The 26,511-nt window shown below is 42.9% G+C and overlaps 4 protein-coding genes and 2 long non-coding RNA genes across 9 annotated transcripts in view; 3 read left to right on the top strand and 3 right to left on the bottom strand.

Annotated features, from left to right (window-relative positions):
- Nucleotides 1-8,292, bottom strand: part of LOC126864293 (single Ig IL-1-related receptor-like) — a 132,792-nt gene extending 124,500 nt beyond the window's left edge. The window contains exon 1 of the mRNA XM_050615525.1: nt 7,322-8,292. Coding sequence (XP_050471482.1) covers nt 7,322-7,539 — 218 coding nt within the window. The 5' untranslated portion in view covers nt 7,540-8,292. The remainder of the gene's footprint in view (nt 1-7,321) is intronic.
- A 3,048-nt stretch (nt 8,293-11,340) lies between these two features.
- Nucleotides 11,341-21,970, top strand: LOC126864336 (uncharacterized). The gene is made up of 2 exons (XR_007689123.1): nt 11,341-13,132; nt 20,823-21,970. It is a non-coding gene; the product is annotated as an uncharacterized LOC126864336 (long non-coding RNA).
- LOC126864322 (uncharacterized) lies at nt 14,113-16,469 on the bottom strand. Of its 3 annotated transcripts, none has more exons than XM_050615594.1 (5): nt 15,632-16,469; nt 15,382-15,544; nt 15,111-15,299; nt 14,602-14,710; nt 14,113-14,368 (listed from the first exon to the last, which is right to left on the bottom strand). In XM_050615594.1, exons 1-5 carry the CDS (start codon nt 15,648-15,650, stop codon nt 14,171-14,173), a joined length of 678 nt encoding a protein of 225 aa, XP_050471551.1. In that variant the 5' UTR covers nt 15,651-16,469; the 3' UTR covers nt 14,113-14,170. The 3 variants fall into 3 exon arrangements, with proteins under 3 accessions (XP_050471551.1, XP_050471552.1, XP_050471553.1); XM_050615595.1 differs by having other exon boundaries at nt 15,382-15,541; XM_050615596.1 differs by having other exon boundaries at nt 15,382-15,541; nt 15,620-16,468.
- LOC126864343 (uncharacterized) lies at nt 16,664-17,189 on the top strand. Its single transcript, XR_007689133.1, has 2 exons — nt 16,664-16,934; nt 17,026-17,189. It is a non-coding gene; the product is annotated as an uncharacterized LOC126864343 (long non-coding RNA).
- On the bottom strand, nt 21,813-23,500 carry LOC126864316 (uncharacterized). Its single transcript, XM_050615582.1, has 5 exons — nt 23,340-23,500; nt 23,091-23,253; nt 22,817-23,008; nt 22,331-22,439; nt 21,813-22,067 (listed from the first exon to the last, which is right to left on the bottom strand). The coding sequence occupies exons 1-5, from the start codon at nt 23,416-23,418 to the stop codon at nt 21,870-21,872; spliced, it is 741 nt and encodes a 246-aa protein (XP_050471539.1). The 5' UTR covers nt 23,419-23,500; the 3' UTR covers nt 21,813-21,869.
- Nucleotides 23,501-24,823: 1,323 nt separating this feature from the next.
- The window catches only part of LOC126864281 (acetylcholinesterase-like), a 38,016-nt gene continuing 36,328 nt past the window's right edge, over nt 24,824-26,511 (top strand). The window contains exon 1 of one of the 2 annotated variants that reach the window (XM_050615478.1): nt 24,824-25,797. The gene's annotated coding sequence lies outside the window, so the exon portion shown is untranslated. The remainder of the gene's footprint in view (nt 25,798-26,511) is intronic. The other variant, XM_050615477.1, reaches the window with a different exon arrangement.

Below are 26,511 nucleotides of genomic sequence, written 5' to 3'. Positions count from 1 at the left end.
GTAAAATCGCAACGAGTGGGCGGCGTCTGCTATTCGTCGGAACAATGACGAAATTAGCAAGGAAAACATAGGATTGTTTGTTCCGTTGCTTTTTAACGGTGCCGCGTGGATAGGATTTTTCCTGAAAATTGTTCGTTCTAGGTGTTCTCGTTCGTGGTCGGCAGGTAATTAGCAAAGCGTGACGCATCCGCCGAGTGTTTTGCTTCGAGTAACGGTGAATCCAAACTCGTGACTCGCGATTCTCGCGAACGCAAACAGGGAAGTATCGGTAGAAAAATAAACGAGATTCCCTCAAATATTTGCGGCGATGGATATCCGTCGTTACGTCGGGACGCTTTCCATATCGAGGCCCTAACCAAATACCCCGAACCATTTACTTTCGACAAAACCATCTCTCGTTTGCTTTTTTCAAACCATTCTCTTTCGTCTTTTTCTGCAACCTCACGGATGAACGTTCGCGTTCACCTTTCAGTCGCAAATCCTATCAACGTGTTCGCGATTACATCTCGGGATGAGAAACACCGATGACCGATCGGAAGCAACAACAAGCCATAGAACCGAGGAAACTGGCGACCGACCGTAGCCTTGACGGATTTATTTTACAACGTGGCGTTTCGCGATGCACGATCGATCTGCAGCTTGGATTTCGCGAGTTTCTTCCAAGAAAGAATGGCAAACGACGAGAAATCGGCAGTGTCGATCGGTAGAGGCGAGTCGCGGGAAAGGTACGACCTCGGCGAATGACGAAAGCGCTTCTCTTTCGCGTTTTTACCTTCCCGTTCTCCTACACGTTCTTGCAGCTCCGTTGAGCGCGACTAGGCTCTCGTCTACTATACACGTTTAGCCTACCACCGCGTATTCGTACCTCTGTGTCGAGTATTATTATACGCGATACCCGCGCCATAGGACACTTTCTCACGGTTTCTCCGCTGTCGCCGAATTTCCAAATTTTCCGTCTAAACGAGAACGCGTTCTTCTCGAACTCCGAGCAAAACGACGACGGTTCGGCTGACTCGCTTCTGTTTATCGTTGTGCCACTTTCGAACTTGATCGTCCAAGCTTTCCTAAGACTCGGGGAAAATCAAACTCTCGATAGTCGAACGCTAATTTCTACTCATCGGGTGGTAAATTAAAGCAAGGAAAGGAAGCAAGAAATTAGCCTTTTACTTGCAAGGATAAACGCCGGCTGGCAAAAAGCAAAGAGAAGAAAAAAAGAATCGCTGATTCGCAAGAATGATTAGCGCAGGTGCACCAACGATGCGACGCGCGGTTGGAAAAACCGACGATTATACTGTAGCTTGGAAATGATGTTATTGGATAGAAATTTGTGCAACGTAACGAGTCAGCGCGGGTCACGCAACCGGTAAATATAGTAGGTATCTCGACATCTAAGCGAGAGGAGAGACAGTTGGACGCGAAGATAAAAATACAATGAGCCTCGGGTTACGAAATGTTGTAGAGGAATGTTGGGACGCGTTATCGATGCTCGTTCGTCGTTGCCAGCCAGCCACGCGATTTATCGAAAATTTGAAAAGCCGTTGGAAAAAACCGTGGCGCGTGTAACGCGTTCTCCAAACAACCATCTCGTATTTGTACAGCAAATAAAACCACGGCAGCTTCCGGTATAAACTTTCCCGGTCTGGTATTTCTACGTACACGCAAAGGCATAATAACGACACATAGTAGGACACCTTCGTGTCCCGTTAATCGAGAAGCGTGTTAAAGCGAGCCGCTTCGTTTAATCGGTCTCGCGCGGTGTAACGCGATTCTCGAATGGTCGAACGAGCAAGCTGACCGAGAATGAAATTCGAGGCTACGGGGGCTCTTGTCTACGCTTTCCGAGAAGCCGCGCAGTAACTTTTGACGTTCTTTTCCCCGTAACGGAGACGCAATGCGGCCGTAAATTGCGACGGATGTGCGCCAAGGTGAAGAGAAATAATTCCACGAAATCTTCCGTTCCGAGGCCTCCGTTCGATGCCGACTATGCGAATCGCGTAATCGCGCGTACCTACCTACTAAAATTGGCGCAACGTGACGCTACGATTCGATGACTCGCGCGGCCGTGCCTATGCTTTTCGCAATGATACAAATTTTTCAGGAAACCGCAACGAGCGTTTCGCAAGGAGCGGTCCGCGCTGCTTTCCCACTAAAAAATACCGCGATAAGATCTGGCGATGTTTCGCAACGATTTCCTATTGTTCGACCGACTGCAGAGTTTCGCGCGATCGAATTCGACGGAAAACGTTCTCGTGACCTCGAGCGAACGAGCGAACGAGCGAAAAGGAAACGGGTTCTCGAACAGAGGAAAACTTTTTCTCTCGGTAACGTTGCTGAAGATAGAGACGGCCTTGCAGCGTATACCTTCCACTGCGAAATGCAACCCGTTGCATTTGCATCGATAACGCCTGGAGACCGCGGCCACCGCTCGAAAGATCCCCTTTCTCGGCACCCAGAACCATACACTGGCGCTGCTGCATCTTTTGCCTTTCCTTAAATTCAATCGCATTGCCACGGCGTTCACGTGCCACGATGCACTCGGATCGTATTACACGAAACCGAGACGGGAGAAGAGGAGAGAAGAGAAGAGAAGAGAAGAGGAAATTCGCCCTCGTCTCGATTCGTCTCCTCTCGTCGCCTGCCGCTTCGCTCCTCCGTTCTGCGCTCTCCACTCGACTCGCGTTTTCAAACTTTGAGAAAAACCGCCACGGGAAACGAAGCGGATAGACGAAGCTACGGTTTCTAGATCGAAAAACTTTTTCCGCGTTCTGCTACCGTGAAATTTAGGCTTCGCTTCCAGCGTCGTCGAAAATCCGAGGAAATACTCGACGCGCCGTTTCCACGTCGACGAACAATTTCCTCCGCGAATTTGTCAAACGCGAACAATTGCCGTCTCTTTCTCCAATTCTTTTCAACGAACGGTATAGGTAAGTAACTGCTGTGTGTACAGTCGACAGCGTTCGCCGGTTGCGATGAACGCAACGGAACGGAAGAAAGGACGAGTCCGTTGGTCCCGTGGTCGTCGACTGGAGCCCGGACCAAGCAAAAAAATCATCGAGCTATTCGTGTTTGTATTCAATGTTGCTCGAGAACCGTAATCAGCAGAGACTGGTCAGTCGTCAATTTGGTGCTATGCTTCGACCAGTCCCATACTAGGAATTACATACTCGCTCTTCGAAAATCGTCTTAACGAATTCCGTGAAGGAGCAGAGTCGAGAGAAGCCAGCAAGAATGGCGCGTCCCTTTGCCGATGTGAAATTACAGTTCTGTTTCTCTGGCTTGTCATTATCCGAGTCCCGAGGCCCTCCGAGCCAACGCAGACGCGTATACGTGCCCTCCAACTTTCCCCAGGATGCGACGTCCGTGCAATTGCGATTTCTTTTCTATCCTTACCTCTCGTCGCCCTTCCTTTTCACGTTTCAACCTCTCAACCATCACTTTGCCACCTTCTCTTACGAATCTTGGAAAAATTCTAGCTACGAGCTTCGATTCGGATTCGCAAATAACGACGAGGAGGAAAGCATCAACGCTAACGCATGAAAGACAGGGCAACACCCTGTCCATGGTCACGATTGCACACTCTCGAAACGTTACTATACGAAGAATAGCTACAACAGTCGAAAAGAAACGCGTCTCGGCTGAAACATAAATGCACGCAAACTATCGCGTGACGATGAAAAACACACGAAAAGGAGACGTCTCTGACAATTGGGAAACGACTTTCCGCAAAACGATTACCGACTTCCGTTACATCGGAAGCGTATCCCCGGTGCCACTCGCGACCGGTCCTCGTTCGCGTTCCGCACGCTATCGTCATTATTCGGATACATGGTAACTGTATGCGTGCCGTTCGAACGGAACGAAACGACCACCGGTAAAAAAACACGCTTACGACCATAGAGCGGATGACTTTTCGTTACGTTGCTCGTCTCCGCTCGCAGCGGTACACGTTACCGCTGTCGTTACCCGTCGCTCGGCGATACTCGAAAATTCGCCAACGCCACCAACCGGCAATTACCGTTGCTGAAATTTCGTCGCAGCGCGTCGAGACCGTGCGTGGAAAAATCGAATTTACCTGGATCAGGGTCGTCCGCAATGTCCGTTAAGCCGACTTTTTCGCGCACTGCTTCGATTCGCCGAATATTTCAAGCATAAATTTAAATAAACCATCTCTGATGGTAGTCCTCCGCACGGTTCGCCGACCACTCGACGGATACATATATGCATAAAATTGGCTTCGTTTGACGAGAAACGTGGCGCATTAAGGTGGCGACACGCGCGCCGTGTCGGTCAGTGGTTCGAACGACGTGCCGCGTTGCACGTAGTTTCCAGTTTTTTGTCGACGATTGCCACTGGTTCGGGACGCGAGATGCGCGAATCGCATGGCCAGTCGTACCATCTTGCTCGCGAATTGCTCATCAGATCGAGATAAAATATGAAATATAACGCGGCCATGTTTCAGGAGTTCGCCTTCGCGGTTAGACGTAGCCGGATGTTGCCACTAGTTACAACGCCACTTTCTACCGGTGAAACGCACATCGAGGACATTCAACCGAGAACATTTGCGCATCAACGATTTCGCTTGAATTTCATCCTTTGTTCTTTACGTTCGTCTGTGGAGCGCGTACACGCCGCGGAGCCCTATACGCTCTATACAACATAACATTGATAACGCCGCTGCATCCTCGCGAGTCTAAATTGTTTGCAATGCAACATTTTATACTAATATACCGGCACTTTCTCGTGAACGATGAAAATAATTTCGTGCAAACGTATATGTAAATAGCCGAGAGGCAGAAAGATGAAACGTCATATCGATAGACGAGTTTCACTTTTGAAGAATGGAGATGACTGCTATGAAATTCTACAAATGCATAAATCGTTGCTGTTTCGTTCGAATTCTCTGCAATTCTGTAACGGGGACAAACGGAAATTTAAGATGTAAAAGAACGATGAAGCGCAGCTCTATCGCGACTGAACTAAGAGGAGAGGTGTTTAATTTATGCCTTCCGCATATCCTTTGTTCCGCGGATGAATTCGACCGCTAATAAAAAGCATCGGTCGGACATTTACGCATCGACGATTTCGCCCCTTGTTCTATTCAGACCCTCGTGTTCCTCTTTCTCGGAATCGTCATCGACGCGATACGCGCCGGAAGAAGAAAGGGAGAAAATCGCTTACGGGGAAAAGCAAAAAGCGGAAAAAACGTCAGGGCCCAGGAAAAGGAGTGGAATCTTGGCTATCTTTTTTCCTTTTTCTCTTTCCTTCCCGCCGATTACGGCTACGAGCAGTTGTTTTTTTCAAAATGGCCGTCTCGTACGTCGATTTTGTCGTCCTTGCACTCTGCAAACACGCCCGAAAGAAATGCTCGTTTGCAAGTATGCGAACCGTAAAGAAGAATCGAGAGATAACGACGATGCAGTGGTTTCTAATATTTTCGCCGAAATTACGATACAAATGAAAGCACCGGTGCTGTCATGCGTCATTTTCGATTCGTACCCACGATTTTTTGTCCGTTGCGAAACTCGCTTGCATACTCGTGCATTCAAGATGGCGGAGAGCCTGGTAGGCAAAGCAGCACAGGTACATAGTTACAGAAACGTACAGCAGATACACATCGAACACGTCGATCTAAGAATCGGTATTTGGGAGAACGCGAAACGACTGGTAATCAGATTTTCCGACGTTTAACTACCGCAGACAAGAATCACCGCAGCATACGAAATGAAATGTAAAAAATCGAAGGGCTACGTACTTCAAGTTATGCGCGTGAGAATTATCCGTAAAAACGATATCGACCAGGATGGACAGTAGACAGGACGACGGCCCGTTGGAATCGATTAGACAGAATCGATGGAAAGATCGGAGAAAGAGAGAGAAAGTTGGGCGACCTGCGAACGAACATCCGCATAATTTCGTGCGTGTTCATCGTCGGGAGGCGGCATGCTTTAGATGGACACGCTCGATAGAGACGTAACAGGTGTGGACAGAGAGCGGGAGCGGGAGCATGGCCACACGTCCGTTAACCCTCGGACTTTTCGAGAACCAGACGCGACAACCTCTCCTTCTCGAGAGCAGCAGAGGCCAGTGAATGCGTGCAACAACTATACCGTTTGACACCTGGAGGAGTATACGGAGAACGCGCGCGCAGCGCACAATAGCCAAGCTAAAATCCCACTTTGTCCCAGGAATAATAAAGTTCCCGGTGCGGAAGGGATTCGGCAAATCGGCCGGTCGACCCCTCGAAGGTCTCTTCTCGGAACCGTGTCTTTGTTAGCTCGCCTTGCGGTTACGAAGGGGACAGCCGAACGCGTCTCAAACTGCGACCCCCTACAGCGATTTTCATCTCGTACTTCGTACCGTGTTTCTAGATTTATCGTGGAATAAACAAGCGCTTCGCAGAAACGTTATTACCGGGTGACGTGACGTGACTCGCTTGCCTCGTCGCCACACCGTACCGCGCCGCACAACGCCGCACAACGCCGCACCACACCGCGTCCCCAACAATTCCAATAACCGATCGCTTCTTCGCTCTCCTTTTTACGATTATCTCCAATGCGAATATCCTTTCCACTGGAAACCTGTTACGCTTTTGACAAACCATACGCCATTTTAGAGGACAGAGTACGCGTCTCTTCAACTTCCCAATGTTTATTCGGAAACCATTTACCAAGTCCTCTTCGTGTTTCTCTGTTCAGCCGATGTGTGCTTTGTCAAAGACGATGTTTGTTTTAAATCGAGCGTATTCTATGACAGACTAATAACCGGTTTAACGTAATGCTCTAATGATGGTTTAAACAAAAAAAAAAAAAAGAATATGCATATATGTATTCCGTAAATGTAGTAAATCAGTGAGAGCGAACAGTGGACACACTTCCAGGTATTCGTCGAGTTTGATAAAAAAAAAAAAAAGTGGTAAGAAATTGCATCAGCCTACGCGAATGTCATTCAAATCCTGAGAGGGTGACTCAGAGCAGCCAGGACATCCAAGTAAAATCATGGGATATTCCGTTACACTTCTTCCGTCGGCGGGACTACGATTTATGTGTTTCTCGTATCTCATCGACGCGAAGATACGTTAAGCTTGAAAATGAAAATAGGCCGAGTAACCTATGCGTTAATTACGATTCAAATCAATTTGACCAGACACATCGTTTAACCTTCGCTCGAGATTCCACGCGCGGCTCGTGTTTTCATCGGTTACACTCCCTCTGACAAATCTATATACGCGGTGTTCTTTCTTTTCACAATTTTCAAATTTCATTAACATTATTTTAACACCATCTTCTTAATCTTAACATTAGGAAAATAAAGTGACGCTCACCATTCGATACTCCTGTATCCTCGTAGACAACAGTGAAGCGCTTTGAACGCTCCGATGTTCGCGTACTCTGTTGTCACGACCTCCTTCGTAAACCTGAGGCCACCGGGTGGTAAATTGTCGAATTTGTGCTTGGAACAGTAGTCCTTAAGTTCGTTGCCTTGACAGATCGCAGTGAGGAGCGACAAGACAAGCAGTCCCCGCTCGACCGGTGTCGTCATCTTCAGATCTCGACGAAAAACCAATTTACCAAGAAGCCGGGAAACGTTTCAGATTCCGTGATTTTCGAATCCGAGAACCGCCATGACTGAGTTTCCAGGGTGAAAATTACGTCCCAACGGTCCACAGCAGACTTTTCTCCAAAAGAAAACCGATATCTCTCACTTCAGCACCGTTAACGTCCAAAGATAAATACAACGACTCCCGTCACTAAGCACGCGCCGGCGATCTTAACCGATTCGTTTGATATTTGTCGTCAAACATAAACTTTCGTCTACTCGAGAAGATTGCGCGTTTACTGGGTGGTTTCAAATGGCTTTCGCCGCGCGCTCTTTTTCTTCTTAACCGATAAATCGTTCAACCATTCAGTCACTTTCCGTGAAAACCATTCCTTTTTACACCAGCTCTATTTTCGACAAAGTCCCACGCCGATTGTACAGCTAATATCTTTCAACCTCGAACGATTACCGATAATTTCAACCAACGCGTATATACTCGCGAATGTTTCTCGTAAAGCATTGCAAGATTCAACAACGTTACGTTAAGCGTCTCGATGTTACATCAACAACACCTATCGCGAGACTGCACTCAGAAATCGTAACAAATCGTAAATCGTATCGCGTGCTGTATCCTAGAAGAGGAAAAACGTTGAATATCGAATTCTAGAAGAACGATCGTAACAGAACCTACGTTCAGCAACCGGTATACAACGCACCAGCGAAACACACGCTGTGAAAGCCGACGGCTTACTGCCAGCCCACTGCTTTGAAAACTCCCCGTAGGCCACGGGCCACGGGTTTAAAACGAGCCGCCTGTTGCCTCGTGCTCGTTCGGTTCAATTCGGCACTCTTCGGCCATCCTCGACGGGACACCGACTATCCGACTGTGCTACGGACGCGTGTAACCGCCCGTTGTGTTTCTCCCAAAAGGGTACAGCCGATTCTTCTTTTTTCTATATGTGTTTCAGTAGTTTTCAAGACTACGTACATGCCACGCGAATGTTATGACACGTTTGAACTCAAATTTACACAAGCTCCGTCTATTCATCGATTCTTCGTTTAATTGAGATATGTCCGTGGGAAATAGAGGACGCTGTTCTCTGAAGCAATCGATAAATCGATACATCTCTTACAAAACTAACCTTTCAGGATCGATTTAACATAACGTTCATTAGATTCATTTTCGTCTTGCTAATCTATTTAGTCGAAGCAGATAAACCGACGATTACGTTGAAAGGAAAATGACGAATCCGCAAATTATCGAACGCATTCCCAAGGTAAGAGGAAAAAGCGTTGTACTTCACATGCCATTATTGTTTTCTTGTTACTCGTGACGATAAAATTTCCCAAAGAAGACGTCTGCGAAATTAGGACGATACCTTCGAGCGAGACTCTCGCGTTATTTACATTGCCTCTACTCGACGCCCAAAAGTAAAACGGTTCGAATAGTAGGTGCATCTGTACACGCGTAGTAACAAGTAACCAAAGAATGTTCGTATTATTTTTTTTGTAATGCAATAAAATATTTGGCAAACCAGTGTGCGTTTACAGCGTCCCTCTACTCGATCGTTCAAAGGACGCTTCGACAGATATTTGATTACGAAAGAAGTGCGATTACAGTACAGACTTCCACGAATATGATAAACTGCAAATAAATGTATTTAACAACGCCGCGAACAGATAATTTTGCGGATAAGATTCTCTTGAAAGCAACTGTCACGTGCGATATTGTTCAACGAATTCCTGCATATTAATGATCGCTTGCATGCATCCCGAGCTAACTTCTACATCCGCACCTTTTACATAGATATGAATTTTAAGATCATGAAAGCTCGGATCGATCTTACAAAATTACGATCGTTATTTATTTATCTATTTACAGGATAAACACTTTGGCAGAAAATAAACGTGAATGTATGTTTATATTTGTACAAAAAAGAGAAGGAAAGGAAGAGAGAATTAGACATAAACGCTTAAGCGTAAACTAAGGATGACTATAAATAATTATAATATATGTACTAATGCAAAGCAACATCTTAAGAATGCTAGGGTTTGACCAAATATGTACGTTCTGGTGGACAGATTTGGTGTAGACACTCACTCCGTGCAAAATTATTTAAAAATGTTAGAATATCCATAAGTAATGTTTTGTGTGTAAAAAATGTTACTTCTGAAATATCTTAAAGGTAAATACATTTAAAGAAAATAATTGGACGATCGCGGGACAAGATATAAAACCTTCGGTTATTTTACTTGTAAACAAGATATCAGACATTATTCTTCTATCGCTCAATGTCTGAAGATTTTAATTATTAATAACTTCTCCATAGGTGTGAGAATCGAATAGCATAGGATGACCACTATGTTTGGCAGCGAGTTACACAGTTTCGAACGTTTCAATTTGTTACTACGTTGCTTATCGTCTACGATTTGGTAGCAACGGGTACAACGTTCTTCGTACGCTCACTCGTGTACACGCGGCTGCCGCTGACTTGCATTCTGCGAATTCGAGTATGCGGTCAGTCGTTTCGTGTCGTGTGGCAACGATTATGCCGGATGATCGTAGCCAGACCCGCAGCATTTACGCGCGTACAACCACGACACATGGGAAAAACTTTTATGCGTGCCGACGATGAACGTAGTCTTTCTAGTAGAACCAGTTTTTTATTTATACCTTTAAAAACAAATCCTTTACTCTACGGTATATCGCTATCGGTTAAAACGATCGGTTAACGCGACTTCATCTCAATTCGAAAATGTAACGGAGGAGGTTGTCGGACTTTGTCCGATCGATTTCTTCGATTCCTAATTCTTATTCGCTTCTTTTGAGCAAAACGTAATTCGTTCATGCGGCGCCGTGTCTCAAAGAGAATACCCATCGACCAGATTATAGGTCGTAAACATGGAACGTTACGTGTCTCTCAACAAGTTCGAAACCAGGAGTGCTACTACGTAGCCGGTATTTTCCGTGTTGTCCAACGCGTTGTTTATCGTCCTCTGAAATTAATCTGCCTAAGTTGTCACCGTGTGGGATCGACCGTTTTCGTCCGTCCTTGACATCATCTTGTTGGAACGGTTACATTAAAACATAGCATTTAATACAGTGTATCGCGTGTAATCGGTTTTATTTCGAAATGAATCATCGAAAGATGCACTTATCAGCAAAGATATCGAGTACGATGATAGAACTACTGTGATATCGATATGATCGCGTCCACAAGCCAGAAACACGAAAGGTTTTCGGTTGTAAATTTAGGTAAGACTCCTCTAATTATACGGCTATAAAACGGTTTTCGTAGTCGTTCTGTAAAATTTGACAAGAAGCAAACCCCCCCTGAACAGACTTCAAAGAACAGTCATGTTATCAATTAGAGTTCCGAGATCACGGTGTGCGTAACGAAATTAATCTCCCCTTAATTAATGGTGTTAAGGCGCATCCAAGCGTAGAGGCAGTACGAGTTTCCTGATTAAGACGACGATACGCATTCTGAGAAGAGATATCGAAAGAGCCGAGAAAGGCTATATGACCGGTGGGCTTTATTGAAATCTTGTACAATTAAAACAGTATAACATACGCTGCGTGTAACCGATGTTAACTCGCGTAAGGTCATAGTACCCAATCACGATGTTATTGATTCTATTTTTCATCCTGTATGTTTCCGAGTCAGAATTATCGAAGAGAGAACATCAGTTTCTCTTATATTGTATCTATCTATCTATCTATCGGCGAGTATGCTATCCTCCCTATTTATATATACTCAAGTACTTAGATTTAGTCGCGTATCGTTCTTGTACCTAAATAACGACAAACTACCTGACGGTGGTCGGACACGCGTTCTAACAACCGGTAAAGCATTTTCACGCAAGGCTGAGAGGTAACCGCGAACCTTTGTCCTCGTATATATCTCTCCGTCGTCGCTATATCGACGTTTCAACGGAAATGAGAAACGCCTCACGGTATGTTGCCCGTTTTCCTCGCTTTACCGAGAATTCGTAATTACACGGCACACACGCCACTTACAAGCGTTCCTGGCCTGCACATACCGGGTGTCAGGCGGCTGTACGTTGTGAAAAAAGAAGTCGCCGCGCCGTTACGAGATTAGTCCTTAGACGGTGCGGGTCGTTTTTACTTTCGTGAGATTCACAGGTGTCCCTCGAAGGAAGCCGTCTCGCTTATTCGACTACTGTAATTGTCAGCTGTCTGTTCCGCCGCTTATTTCGCGTTCCAATTCAACTGGTTTTCTTCGAACCGCTCCGTTTTTCCTCGCCATTTTTCCGCGCTACACCGTGTACAGCGGGAATTAAGTTTCAAACCTATTTCTGGCAGAATTCAGGTTCGCCTATTTTCTTCGATCGTTTACGGTCCTAAAGCTTTTCGCTCACGGGAATATCGCGGCAAGCATCTGTGTTTTGTCTGCACGACACGATTCTATTAAAACGGGTTGCAACAATCGAAAGAGCATACGGATGTAGGCAGTGTTTGATAGAACGTTAATTTCCTCGCTGCGTACGACGCCAAATTCAATTTCAGATTGCACGTGGAGTCATGACGTTTCTCGACAATTTATACAGCTCCGCCGATTTATTTATCAATTAATTTTCTTCTCTTCCTCCGGTGCGAGGTGCTTTCTCACATTTTTTAACAAAAAGAAAAAGAAAGGAAAAAGGACAGAGTAAGACTAAACGGTCCATTGCCGTGAGACTCGTGCGTGTGCCCGTTCGCAAACGGTTCACCCTATCATTTAGTCGTATAATGTGCTGATAACGTTATAGTTAATCTCAATTACATCATCGTCCTTCTTGGAAAAGATACACCGTGACAGATCAGAGACAAAGTTATCAACGTTCTACCTGTCAACGTGAATCATATTGCTTAATTATTTTTTGTTGAGGTAATCTGATTGAGGAACGCGTGGTTGAATCTGTAAAAGAAATATATATTGAAGTAAGTGTAGGTACAGGGTTAGTGTATGCTGATCCAGATCCTTACTCTAGCAGTGTTACATTACAATAGGAGTTATTAGGGAGCACGTTGATACATTTATAACAAAGGACATTATCAAAAAATTAACCTTGGTGTGTAACTCTAGATGAAAGTTACAAGAAACAGCAATAAAAATCTACTTATAACTCTTTTGTTTCTAGACCTTGTAATCCAAAACAACATTCATATTCAAGGATGCAATAATATGGTCCTCTACTTTTTTAAATATTTTGCTTCACTAAATTCTATTTTTTCCGTAACGGCGATGTCCAGATCACGGGTATACGAAAGAAAAAGATGTAAAGTTTTGCTAGAAGTAATTACTTCAACAGTTTCATACGGCGACGATGTCGACCATTATAATCCGCAAGAATCTTTTCTTTCGCGATTCGATAACAAACAAATAAATTTCATTCAACAGACACTTGTTGCTCTTGTCACAACTCGTGGTGCACCATAAAGAGGAGAAATATTTCGTGTAACCTCCTGTAAGAGTCACGACATTTTAAAAACTTTTATTTTAGTCCGTCTCGAAATTTCCACCTTGACAGTTCGTAACTAATCGGCATCAAAGGAAGTCGCACGGTACACGTTGAAGTTCAGTTGGCCCAAGTTACTCCTGCTTTCGCAGTTGATATCAAAGAGACCGCATAAGTCAATAGTTCATTTTTCTATAAGTGATATAATTAAATTCCTTTCAAACAGAGAGCTCCTAGTCTCTGCATTTGGAGGTTATGCGAACTTTACGAAGCCGAACACAGGCCGTTACTGAACTAATGATACACGCTAGCAGGTACTGATTCTACGCGAAAAAATAAGTCGAAAGTGCGGAATAAGCCATTTTCACAATACGCATTGTTTCCAACAAAAGTGAATTAAGACTTTGTTAGAGGTGTACTAAAAATGATGCCCCGAATGAAAAAATTTTATTTCACGTATTTATTCCATTGATTGTTTACTCACACCTTGTCGATAATTAGCCAAATTCAAGTATACTTGACAAATTTTCGAACTCGACCTTTTTGGAACCAAATCCTCGGATAAAAGAATGTCACTCTACTTTATCGACTTATTTTTTCATGAAGATCCGCCTTCTTTCGGTTTGTTCCATCAGTTCGATGACACCTGTATATTCGTTACCGAACGGTCGAAACAACGAAATCTAAAATCAATCGCAATACTGTTCCCTTCGTTCGTCGCAGAAAATGAGTTTATCTTTCTCGGTACATCGGTTTCCCATCGATTTTCAACTAATTACGTCGATTAAAGGCGCATCGCGGATTTAGGAGATCTGGGCTGGATTAGTGGAGGAAAGGCAACGAGTTAACGTAACGGATGAAACAGCGGACAAGAAAATCCGAGAATTGATCGGTTACCAACAAATTTTCAGACCGCCGCTTTCTTGCTGGAAGGTTTGCAACGTTTCTTAATCGACCGTGGCGAGATAATGACTGATCGAAGAAAGGAGTCGCAGCTAAAAGCTCGAATATTTTCCAAGGTTAACTTCCGCCACAGCTTGTATTCGTCACACTCGTTTTGATCATTGAACTGCAGTAAATTCTTTCGATATAGAGCAAGGAAATAAACAGAGATTTTATGTTTACTCCAATTTATTTGTTAGAAGTACGAAAGAGTATTTAGAATTATCGATTAACCGGAAATCATGTCCAACAAGTTTACCACCGTATATTTCTTTAGTATATTGTTTATCAACTTCCTCAGCATCTTACTCAGGTATTGCGATATTAGATCTTGATTCTCCTCGAGGAAATTGGGGGCCTCCTCAGTGATGGTTTCGCTTATATTCTCGGACAAATCATCGTTGACGTATAATTCGGAGATATTACACTGGAAATATTTTAAAATTAGCCATTCGGACTTTCAGGATCACCGAAGCACTAGTTGTTACAGGATCATATATAAACTGCGGATTTTTATACATTTATGTGGTATTTAAGAACGTATTTGTTGTAATTTTTATAGATAAGGCAAATCCCTCTTTAGGTTCTGTGTCTATAGTTGCGTCCATAAGAACATCGATTTGCATCAAAATCGGCACTGTAATCATATACAACACTTACGTCGAATTCCCTTACTTTGACCCGCAATTCCAGGTTTGATACGTACAGCCTCCCTTCCTTTATCTCTAATTGCAGGTCCGCCTTCACTTTAAGTCCCTCAATGCGGAGGCTGAAGTTAGAAAAAATGCAGTTGCCTTTTTAATCGGCGGTCAGGAGTAGTTTACACAATTTATAAACTGAAGAAATTTCCGAGCGTTGCTGGTCCGTTTCGGCAATACTGTTTTACTAGCGTTAGGAAACTGTAAAACCGACTGCGAGTGTGTTCTCGACGGATCATAAATGTGTTTTCGAAAGGTGGTGCGCTTGCAAGCTTTACCGATTTATTAAAAGATGCGTTTATTTGTGTAGTAAGAAGGTATTCGTTTTCTAAAAATATCTAAACGTTTTACAGAGATCGAAGATAAAGCGCGAATCGAGTGTTATAAATCTACGCGCTTCTGCATGCTAGCTAAGCTATTATATTCATTGTATAAAACGTGTATAAAAGGAAATAATTGAAAGAAACTTACGCGAGGTCTCCACATCCCTCCACATCTTCATCGAGGAATGTACCTGTCACATCGTAGCCAGTCTCAATTTTAATTTCGTGGAACAGAAGATTTACTTTGCCTTTAAAATCAGCCATCGTGAAATCAGCCCGCTTTACTGTATAGTTAGACAAACCATCTATGCGTAAATTCTCTAGATATCCTTCTGCTCTGTTTGAAGAAGACGAAGACCGATGTCGGTTAATGTCATTTGATTCTCTTTCCGTAATTAATACACGAAACATATGCGTACGAGAACAATGTCCTTATCTTCCAATCTATATCCAGGTGCTCCATCACTAATGGTTCAAGAACCGGAATACCAAGATTTTCATCTCCTTCTTCCATCATCTCCTTAAATTTCTCGAGAAATCCATTAAGTTGTCCCGACTGAAACATAGTGCTCGTTCCGGCTACTTAATAAGCAGAAACGATTTATTTTCTATAAATCGAACTCATTTTTGATTAAATCAAAGCCGCAAAGCAAAAACTATTCTACTTACAGAACATGTTGCCCAACATGACTGCGTAACAGATAATAAAACCGAAACAAGATCACAACTAGAAAGTAGACAATTAAAACCGAAGTATTTCGGATTTACGTAGATGTTAAATGTTTTTTTGTGCTAATATAAAGTATAGTCTTCCGATAATCGAGATAATATTTAGCTTTGATAAATTACACGATATTACCTGACAATATGTTATAATAAATTGATCCTCAATACATCGCTCCTTATATATGAGTCAGTTTCGTACTCTTGTTTTATGTCTCTTATTTCATGTATTAATATCTTATCTGCACGATATACAATCGGCCCACGTGATTAATAAAAAAATAATTAAAAGATAAAGAAGCAACAATGCTAATTCCCTTGGTCGTTCTTTATTACAGGGGGTGATAATTCGGCAGTCGTGATTCAAGAAACTCAATTCTACAGCTGTGCCACGGTCGCGTGTCAGCGTCCGTTATTTCTCCCAAAAAAGGTATAGCTGGTTTTCTACTATATGCGTTTTAGCAGTTTTCAAGACTATGTACATGCCACGCGAATATTATGCCACGTTTAAACTCGAATTTACACAAGCTTCTTCTATCCGTCGGTTTAATCCAACATTTCGATGAACGTCTCGATGCTTCGACACTTATCAAGAGATACCTATCACACCTATCACTCGGAAACAAACCGTAAATCCTATCGCGTACTATTTCTTGGAAGACGAAAGATAATGAACATCAAAACCTAGGAGAACTGTCGTAGCATAATTTATGTTCATCAAGTAATATTCAATGTAATATACAAACGATACACCCACTCTGAAGGTTGACGGCTAACTGTCATCCCATTGCTTTGATAACTTCCAGTAAAGCACGGACCACGAGTTTAAAACGAGCCGCTTGTTGCCATGCGCCCTTCGGTTGCTTCCGGTTCTCCTCGGCCATCTTCGACGAGACACTGATTGTGCTACGATTTCGTGAAACTGCCCGTTGTGTTTCTCCCAAAAAGGTATAGCCGATTCTTTTTCTTTTTCATATGCGATTCGGTAGTTATCCAAGCTACGCACATGCCACGCAAATGTTATGACTCGTTTAATCGAGATATATCCGTAGGAATTAGAGGACGCTTTTCTCTGATGCAATCGATAAATCGATACATCTCTTACAAAATTCTCGTTTCAGGATCAATTTGACATAATGTCCATTAGATTTATTCTCACGTTGTCAATCTATTTAGCCGAAGCAGATATGCCGACGATTAAATTAGAAGGAAAATTACGAATCCGTAAATTATCGAACGCTTTCCCAAGGTAAGAGAAAAAAACGTACTTAACATCACGCTATCTTCTTCTTGTTATTCGTGACGACAAAATTTCTGAAAGAAAACGTGTGGTAAACTAGGTGGGCACGTTTGAGCGAGACTCTTGCGTTATTGACATTGCTTTTACTCGACACTCAAAAGTAAACGGTTTGAATAGCGAGTGGATGTGTACACGCGTATAAATAAGTAACCAAAGAATGTCCGTATTTTTGTATGTAATGCAATAAAATATTTGGCAAATCGGTACGAGTTTACGGCACTCCTTCTACTCCCTCTACGTCCCTCTACTCGACCGTTCAGAGGGCGCTCCAACAGATATTTGATTACGAAAGAAGTTAGATTAGAATATAAGTTTCCACGAATATGATAAACTGTAAATAAATGTATTTAACAATGTCGCGAACAGATAATTTGTGCGGATAAGATTCTCTTGAAAGCAACTGGCACGTGCGATATTGCTCAACGAATTCCTGCATATTAATCATCGCATGCGTGCATGCCATATTAACTTCTATAAGTTACTTCCAATACATTTACATCGATGTGATATTTAAGACAATGAAAGCTCGGTTCGATCTTAGAAAATTATGATCCATACTTATATATTTATCTATTTATAGGATAAACACTCTGGCAGAAAATAAACGTGAATGTATGTATATATTTGTACAAAAAAGGGAAGGAAAGGAAGAGAGAGTTAGACATAAACATTTAAGCGTAAGCTAAGAATGACTATAAATAATTATAATATATGTACTAATGCAAAGCAACATCTTAAGAATGCTAGGGTTTGACCAAATATGTACGTTCTGGTGGACAGATTTGGTGTAGATAGACACTCACTCCGTGCAAAATTATTTAAAAATGTTAGAATATCCATAAGTAATGTTTTGTGTGTAAAAAATGTTACTTCTGAAATATCTTAAAGGTAAATACATTTAAAGAAAATAATTGGACGATCGCGGGACAAGATATAAAACCTTCGGTTATTTTACTTGTAAACAAGATATCAGACACTATTCTTCTATCGCTCAATGTCTGAAGATTTTAATTATTAATAACTTCTCCATAGGTGTGAGAATCGAATAGCATAGGATGACCACTACGTTTGGCAGCGAGTTACATAGTTTCGAACGTTTCAATTTGTTACTACGTTGCTTATCGTCTACGATTTGGTAGCAACGGGTACAACGTTCTTCGTACGCTCACTCGTGTACACGCGGCTGCCGCTGACTTGCATTCTGCGAATTCGAGTATGCGGTCAGTCGTTTCGTGTCGTGTGGCAACGATTATGCCGGATGATCGTAGCCAGACCCGCAGCATTTACGCGCGTACAACCACGACACATGGGAACAACTTTTATGCGTGCCGACGATGAACGTAATCTAGCAAAACATAATTCGTTCATGCGACGCCATGTCTCAAGGAGAATACCCATCGACCAGATTGTAGGTCGCAGACATCGAACGTTACGTGCCTCTTAACAAGTTACAAACCAGGAGTGCTACTACGTAGCCGGTATTTTCCGTGTTGTCCAACTAATATATCGATATGATCGCGTCCACAAGCTAGAAACTTGAAAGGATTTCGTTTGTAAATATGGGTATATAAGGACTCCTTTAATTATACGGCTACAGGACGGTTTTCGTAGTTATTTTGCAAAATTTGTCAAGAATCAACCCCTCTTAAACAGAGTTCAAAGAACAGTCATGTTATCAATTAGAGTTCCGAGATCACGGTGTACGTAACGAAATTAATCTCCCCTCAATTAATGGTGTTAAGGCGCATCCAAGCGTAGAGACAGTACGAGTTTCCTGATTAAGACGACGATACGCATTCTGAGAAGAGACATCGAAAAAGCCGAGAAAGGCTATATGACCGGTAGCCTTTATTGAAATCTTGTGCAATTAAAACAGTATAACATACGCTGCGTGTAATCGACGTTAACTCGCGTAAGGTCATAGTACCCAATCATGATGTTATTGGTTCTATTTTACATCCTGTAGGTTTCCGAGTCAGAATTGTCGGAGAGAGAACATTCGTTTCTCCTATATTCTATCTATCGGCGAGTATGATATCCTCCCTATTCATATATACTCAAGTACTTAGATTTAGTCGCGTATCGTTTCTGTATCTAAATAACGACAAACTACCTAGTGGTGGTCGGACACGCGTTCTAACAACCGGTAAAGCATTTTCACGCAAGGCAGAGAGGCAACCGCGAACCTTTGTCCTCGTATATATCTATCTGCCGCGACTATATTGACGTTTCAACGGAAATGAGAAACTCCTCACGGTATGTTACCCGTTTTCCTCGATTTACGGAGAATTCGTAATTACACGGCACACACGCCACTTACAAGCGTTCCTGGCCTGCACATACCGGGTGTCAGGCGGCTGTACGTTGTGAAAAAGAAGTCGCCGCGCCGTTACGAGATTAGTCCTTAGACGGCGCGGGTCGTTTTTACTTTCGTGAGATTCACAGGTGTACCTCGAAGGAAGCCGTCTCGCTTATTCGACTACTGTAATTGTCAGCTGTCTGCTCCGCCGCTTGTTTCGCGTTCCAATTCAACTGGTTTTCTTCGAACCGACCCGTTTTTCCTCGCCACTTTTCCGTGCTACACCGTGTATCACGGGAATTAAGTTTCAAACCTATTTCTGGCAGAATTCAGGTTCGCCTATTTTCTTCGTTCGTTTACGGTTTCAAAGCTTTTCCCTCGCGGGAATAACGCGGCAAGCATCTTTGTTTTGTCTGCACGACACGACTCTATTAAAACGAGTTGCAACAATCGAAAGAGCACATGGATGTAGGCATTGTTTGATAGAACGTTTATTTTCTCACTGCGTATGAGGCCAACTTCAATTTCAGATTACACGTTCAGGCATGACGTTTCTCGACGATTTTTTAACAAAAAATCTCCTCTCATTTTTTAACAAAAAGGAAAAAAAAGAAAATCGACGGAGTAGAACTAAACGGTTCGTTGCCGTGAGAATCGTGCGTGTGCCCGTTCGCAAACGATTCACCCTATTATTTAGTCGTATAAGACGCTGATAACGTTATAGTTAATCTCAATTACATCATCGACCTTCTTGGAAAAGATATACCGTGACAGATCAGAGACAAAGTTATCAACGTTTTACCTGTCAACGTGAATCATATTGCTTAATTATTTTTTGTTGAGGTGATCTGATTGAGGAACGCGTGGATGAATCTGTAAAAGAAATATATATTGAAGTAAGTGTAGATACAGGGTTAGTGTATGCTGATCCAGATCCTTACTCTAGCAGTGTTACATTACAATAGGAGTTATTAGGGAGCACGTTGATACATTTATAACAAAGGATATTACCAAAAAATTAATCTTGGTGTGTAACTCTAGATGAAAGTTACAAGAAACAGCAATAAAAATCTACTTATAACTCTTTTGTTTCTAGACCTTGTAATCCAAAACAACATTCATATTCAAGGACGCAATAATATGGTCCTCTACTTTTTTAAATATTTTGCTTCACTAAATTCTATTTTTTCCGTAACGGCGATGTCCAGATCACGGGTATACGAAAGAAAAAGATGTACAGTTTTGCTAGAAGTAATTACTTCAACAGTTTCATACGGCGACGATGTCGACCATTATAATCCGCAAGAATCTTTTCTTTCGCGATTCGATAACCAACAAATAAATTTCATTCAACAGACACTTGCTGCTCTTGTCACAACTCGTGGTGCACCATAAAGAGGAGAAATATTTCGTGTAACCTCCTGTAAGAGTCACGACATTTTAAAAACTTTTATTTTAGTCTGTCTCGAAATTTCCACCTTGACAGTTCGTAACTAATCGGCATCAAAGGAAGTCGCACGGTACACGTTGAAGTTCAGTTGGCCCAAGTTACTCCGTGCTTTCGCAGTTGATATCAAAGAGACCGCATAAGTCAATAGTTCATTTTTCTATAAGTGATATAATTAAATTCCTTTCAAACAGAGAGCTCCTAGTCTCTGCATTTGGAGGTTATGCGAACTTTACGAAGCCGAACACAGGCCGTTACTGAACTAATGATACACGCTAGCAGGTACTGATTCTACGCGAAAAAATAAGTCGAAAGTGCGGAATAAGCCATTTTCACAATACGCATTGTTTCCAACAAAAGTGAATTAAGACTTTGTTAGAGGTGTACTAAAAATGATGCCCAGAATGAAAAAATTTTATTTCACTTATTTATTCCATTGATTGTTTACTCACACCTTGTCGATAATTAGCCAAATTCAAGTATACTTGACAAATTTTCGAACTCGATCTTTTTGGAACCAAATCCTCGGATAAAAGAATGTCACCCTACTTTATCGACTTATTTTTTCATGAAGATCCGCCTTCTTTCGGTTTGTTCCATCAGTTCGATGACACCTGTATATTCGTTACCGAACGGTCGAAACAACGAAATCTAAAATCAATCGCAATACTGTTCCCTTCGTTCGTCGCAGAAAATGAGCTTATCTTTCTCGGTACATCGGTTTCCCATCGATTTTCAACTAATTACGTCGATTAAAGGCGCATCGCGGATTTAGGAGATCTGGGCTGGATTAGTGGAGGAAAGGCAACGAGTTAACGTAACGGATGAAACTGCGGACAAGAAAATCCGAGAATTGATCGGTTACCAACAAATTTTCAGACCGCCGCTTTCTTGCTGGAAAGTTTGCAACGTTTCTTAATCTACCGTGGCGAGATAATGACTGATCGAAGAAAGGAGTCGCAGCTAAAAGCTCGAATATTTTCCAAGGTTAACTTCCGCCACAGCTTGTATTCGACACACTCCTTTTTATGGCTGAACTGAAGTGAATTGCTTCGACATAAATCAAGGAAATGAATAGAGGTTTATGTTTACTCCAATTTATTTGCTAGATGTAGGGAAATATATTTAGAATTATCGATTAATGGCCAATTATGTCCAACAAGTCCTTCAGCGTATACTGTTTCAGAATGTTGTTCATCACATTTGTAGCAACCTTACTCACGTATTGCGATATTCTATTTTGATACTTCTCGAGCAAATCTGGTACCATCTTTGTGATGGATCTGCTTATAACTCTGGACAAATTTTCGTCGTCGTATAATCCGGTGATAACGCACTGTAAACATTTCAAAGTTAGCCATTCGGGCTTTCAGGAGCACCGAAGCACTGGTTGTTGCAGGATTATATGTAAACTGTGGATTTTTATGCATTTATGCGATATTTTATAATACAAACATGTATAAGAATGTATAAAATATCTAACTTGTTATAGTTTTTAAAGATAAGACAGATCTCTATTCAAGTTCTGTTTTTATAGTTGCGTCTATAATGATATCAATTTGCATAAAAATCCGCACTATAATCATATACAACACTTACATCGAATTCCTTTACATGAGCATGGATTACGAGGTTCGAAACTTGCATTCTCTCGTTCTTTACCCCCAGTTTCAGGTCTGCCGTCACATTAAGTTGCCTAATGACGAGGCTGAAATTCGAAAAAATTCAGTTGGCTTTTCAATTGCGATTCGAAAATATCGATCAAACGTAGCTCATGCAATGTGCAAATTATAGAAATTACTGACAGGGGGCGTTGATAGTCTGTTTCGGTAATACTGGCTTACTGACGTTAGGAAACTGCAAAACCGACTGCGAGCGTGTTCTCGACGGAACATAAATGTTTTTTCGAACTCTGGTGCGCTGCCAAGCTTTATCGTTTTATTCAAAGATGCGGTTACTTGCGTAGTAAAAAGATATTCGTTTTCTAAAAAGATCTAAACGTTTTACGCGCTTCTGCATGCTGGCTAAGCTATTATATTCATTGTATAAAACGTGTATAAAAGAAAATAATTGAGAGAAACTTACGCGAGGTTTCCACGTCCGTAGTAGGAAATTTCATCGATGAGTGTACCACTCACATTGTAGCGAGTCATAATGTTAATTTGCCTGAATAGAAGTGCTACGTTGGCTTTAAGACCAGCTATCGTGAAATCACCTTGATTTACTTGATAGTCGGATAAACCAGCTACGCGTAAGTTGTCCAGGTCTCCTTTTGCTCTGTTCGAAAAAGGGGAAAATCGATGTCGGTTAATGTCATTTGATTCTCTTTTCGTAATTAATGCACGAAACATATGCTTACGAGAACAATCCCTTTTCCTTGAGATCTATATGCTCGTGCTTGCTCATGAAAGGGTCGAGAACAGGAACACCATGTTTTGCATCTCCTTTCTTCATCGTCTTCTTAAATTCCTCGAGAAATCCTCGAAGTTGACCTGATTTGTACGCATTGTACTCTCCGGTTTCTTAATGAGGAGAAACGATTCGTCTTTTTAGTTTGGAATTCGCTTTTGATTAAATCGAAGTCGCAAAGCAAAAATATTTCACTTACGTCGCGCGTCGGCTACGTGGGGCTGGAACGTGTGATAGGTGACCAACACGATGGCTAATATCGGCACGAGAAAACGCATCTTGCTGAGGGTGAAAGAGAATACGCGGTTTACAAGTAGACAATTAAGACTGAAATATTTCGCTTTAACGCGGAATTTAAACGTTTTTTTTATGCAAATATAAAACCCCACTCCCCAAGTAGAACCAACAGTACTCGGATCATCAAGATACTCACTTGGCTTTGATAAATTACACGACCACTATCCGACTCTTCTGCATATCACGGCTAGTTAATACGTCGTTCCTTATATACAAGTCAGTATCGTACACTCGAGTTGTAAGATCTCTTATCCTATGCGCGATATCGGAATCGATCGATTCGGCTGATAAATATCTAAATAAAAAATTAAGAAACAACAATACCGATAACCCTGGTGGTTCTTTATTTAAGGAATAACAACTCTGCTTTCGCGATTTAAGAAATTCATCGCACGATCCTGTACAATTTCGCAGACGCGTCGATTGGTCAACGATAAATGTCAATTTCATTGGGCTAGCGGCGAGCACCTACGTTTATAACGTACCGTGCAATTGCAGCGCTACAAATGACCATTTAATTACGTTACATCGGTCGACTTGCGTCGCTGATCGAACTAGGAACAAGAGAGAATCGTGGAAAATATTTGGATCGTCGCATCGGAGCGTTGCGTTCCGAGGCAGAGACCCCGCAGTTTCAGAATAGCTACGACGAAAAATTCAATTGCGCTGATCGGCTGTGCATGAAGTGATACGTGGCCAACGGTAATTATCTAAACACGAGCGGAGCGTGAATTTCCATAAATCCGAAAAGGCTATTTTAGGTGGCCATGAAATTCGCGCGGTATCGATCGTCATGGCGTAAATACTTGGTTATTGGAAGCCTGAAATCGGAGCAATGAGAACGAAGGTTAGATGCAAGGCCGAAGGTAAGCCGGCAAATAAACTCTCGATACGTAGTAAATCGTGAATGGGTAAGCTGCTAGGGAACGAAGAAAAATACCCGAAGATTTCCTTTTGACAAAGTTCCGCGCGAGTATGTGAAACGAGAGAGCAGATAGAATTTGATTGGTAGTAGTGGATTAGCGAGGCCACCGCGGATAGATGACGATAAAGAGAAGAATGCCGTTACAAAGCCTCAACTTTTTCTTTTTTTAACATTGACCGCGCGCGATCATGTTTTTTTCCTTTCTAAATAAACCTATAAATTCGTCGCCACCGTGATACTTATCGCTGTAAACAATGACATACGTAAAATGGTTTTGCCACGGACCTTGGTTCTCCATATCGAAAACGAATATCCTTCTGGCTGGTAAATATTCGAACGTTAGGCGGATACGCATCTTTCTCGGAGAGAGGTCGAAACACGCAGGAGCAAAGAGTAGAGGAGAAAAAGAGAATCCGAGAGGAGTACAGGGAAAACGCGCGTGTGCGAGTGGCGGTGGTAGAGCTCGTGTCGGAGTATTTGGCGTGGATATGAAGAAAGTAATGAAAACAGGATAAAGGTGAAAGGGAAGAGGCAAGGGAGCAATAAGAAGAAGAAGAAAAGGAAAAGGATGGAACGCCGACGAAGACGACAACAACGACGATGATGATGCGAGAAAAAGGAAAAGAAAGAGGGAGTGAATAAACGGAGGAAAAGGGGTGTTAGAGGGAAGCGGCTGGGGGTTGAACACAAGAGAGGGAACCGAGTGGTGTACCGCCAGCCGAATGGGGTGAGAGTGGGGTAAAGCCGAGAGGGGATGCTAGACCAGTTCACCCTTACTTGCCACGGCTCGACTCGTCAGTGCGGCCTGAACGGTTAACCGGCCTACTTGTTCGCGTGGTTCTTTCGATTCCTTTCATTCTTGCAATTTACGTCGTCGAAATCGTCGTCATCGTCGTCGTCGTCGTCGTCGCCGCCGCCGCCGCCGTCGTCGTCGCCGTCGTCGTTGTCGTCGTCGTCGTCGTCGTTGTCGTTGTCGTCGTCGCCGTCGTCATTGCCGTCGTTTCTCAGCTCTTCGCCATCGACCACGAACCATCAAGTTTTAGCGACTGTTCGCTCGCGGAACACACGTGAGTTGTAATAAGCGAGGTACAGTTTGGTTCGTCGTTAATTCGTGTTGTCGGTGTTCAACTTGCCCTTCCGATTCGAGTTGGAAAATTTGCCGTCGATGAAGAGTCACGTAAGATAACGAAAATAATCGAAGAAAGGGAAGAGAAAGGTAAAATAGCGAGCAAGGTCGAGAGAATTTGAGCGAGAAAAAGAGGCGGCCAATAAACGGAGGGCTCTGCCGAAGCAGCAGCAGCAGCAGCAGCAGCACGCACGTTTCGGCTAAAACCTCGTATTCCGCTTGTCGCCGCTGTTCTCGTCGTGGTGCTTGTTGCCGAGCTGGACGCAAGGGCAGAAGAAGCAGGGACGGTGCTTGTTCTCTTAGAAATTCGTAAGTTTACCTTTGTAGTTTTCCCGTGAAGGAATTCGCTTCGTTGCGACCGTTCCGCGATCGGCTATCGCGCAATTTACCGCACTCGATTCGCCAGATTTGAACATAGTCGGCACCGAAGGTCAATGATATTTTGTAGCGTGTCATCCTACCGGAAGTCCAAGAGTATCGGACGAAAATCGCTAGAAAATTGTATCAGTCCTGCCGGCGGGATTTTTCCACCGACCATTTCCCTGTAGAAAGGCTCGCTGGATAGCCGAGATAAGCAACCGATGATACGATAACTCGTGTACAGCCGCTTGTACTCGAAAAAGATCGATTTTCAGCGGCTGGGCGACGCGAGCAATCCTTGTTTTCTCTTTTCGCGTTTTCTCGTCTCAAAGAATCCTGGTCCCTCGTTTTATTCTCCGTTTCTTGGAATCTCACCTACGTTGCACGTTTCACGAGGATTAATGTAATATGCGATGTACAGCGAACGTATCCCTTCTCGCGGTTGTTGCGCATCGAAACGAACGCTTTTTCTCGTAGCGTTTCGCTTCAAGGACTGATAAGAGATGATTTCTCGCGATAGCGAATGGCGTCTTACGATCGTGCGCCTTGCTCAAGTAAAAAGGGATAAGAAAGATCGTCGAGTAATTGTTTTGCAATACGAACGCGTTTGAAAGAGTTCAAAGGCTCCAACAAAGTTATCCTCCATCCATAGACGATTCGCGT

Source organism: Bombus huntii, chromosome 3 (genome assembly GCF_024542735.1).
Source record: "Bombus huntii isolate Logan2020A chromosome 3, iyBomHunt1.1, whole genome shotgun sequence".
NCBI classification, from domain to species: domain Eukaryota; kingdom Metazoa; phylum Arthropoda; class Insecta; order Hymenoptera; family Apidae; genus Bombus; species Bombus huntii.
This window is presented reverse-complemented; position numbering and strand designations above follow the sequence as displayed.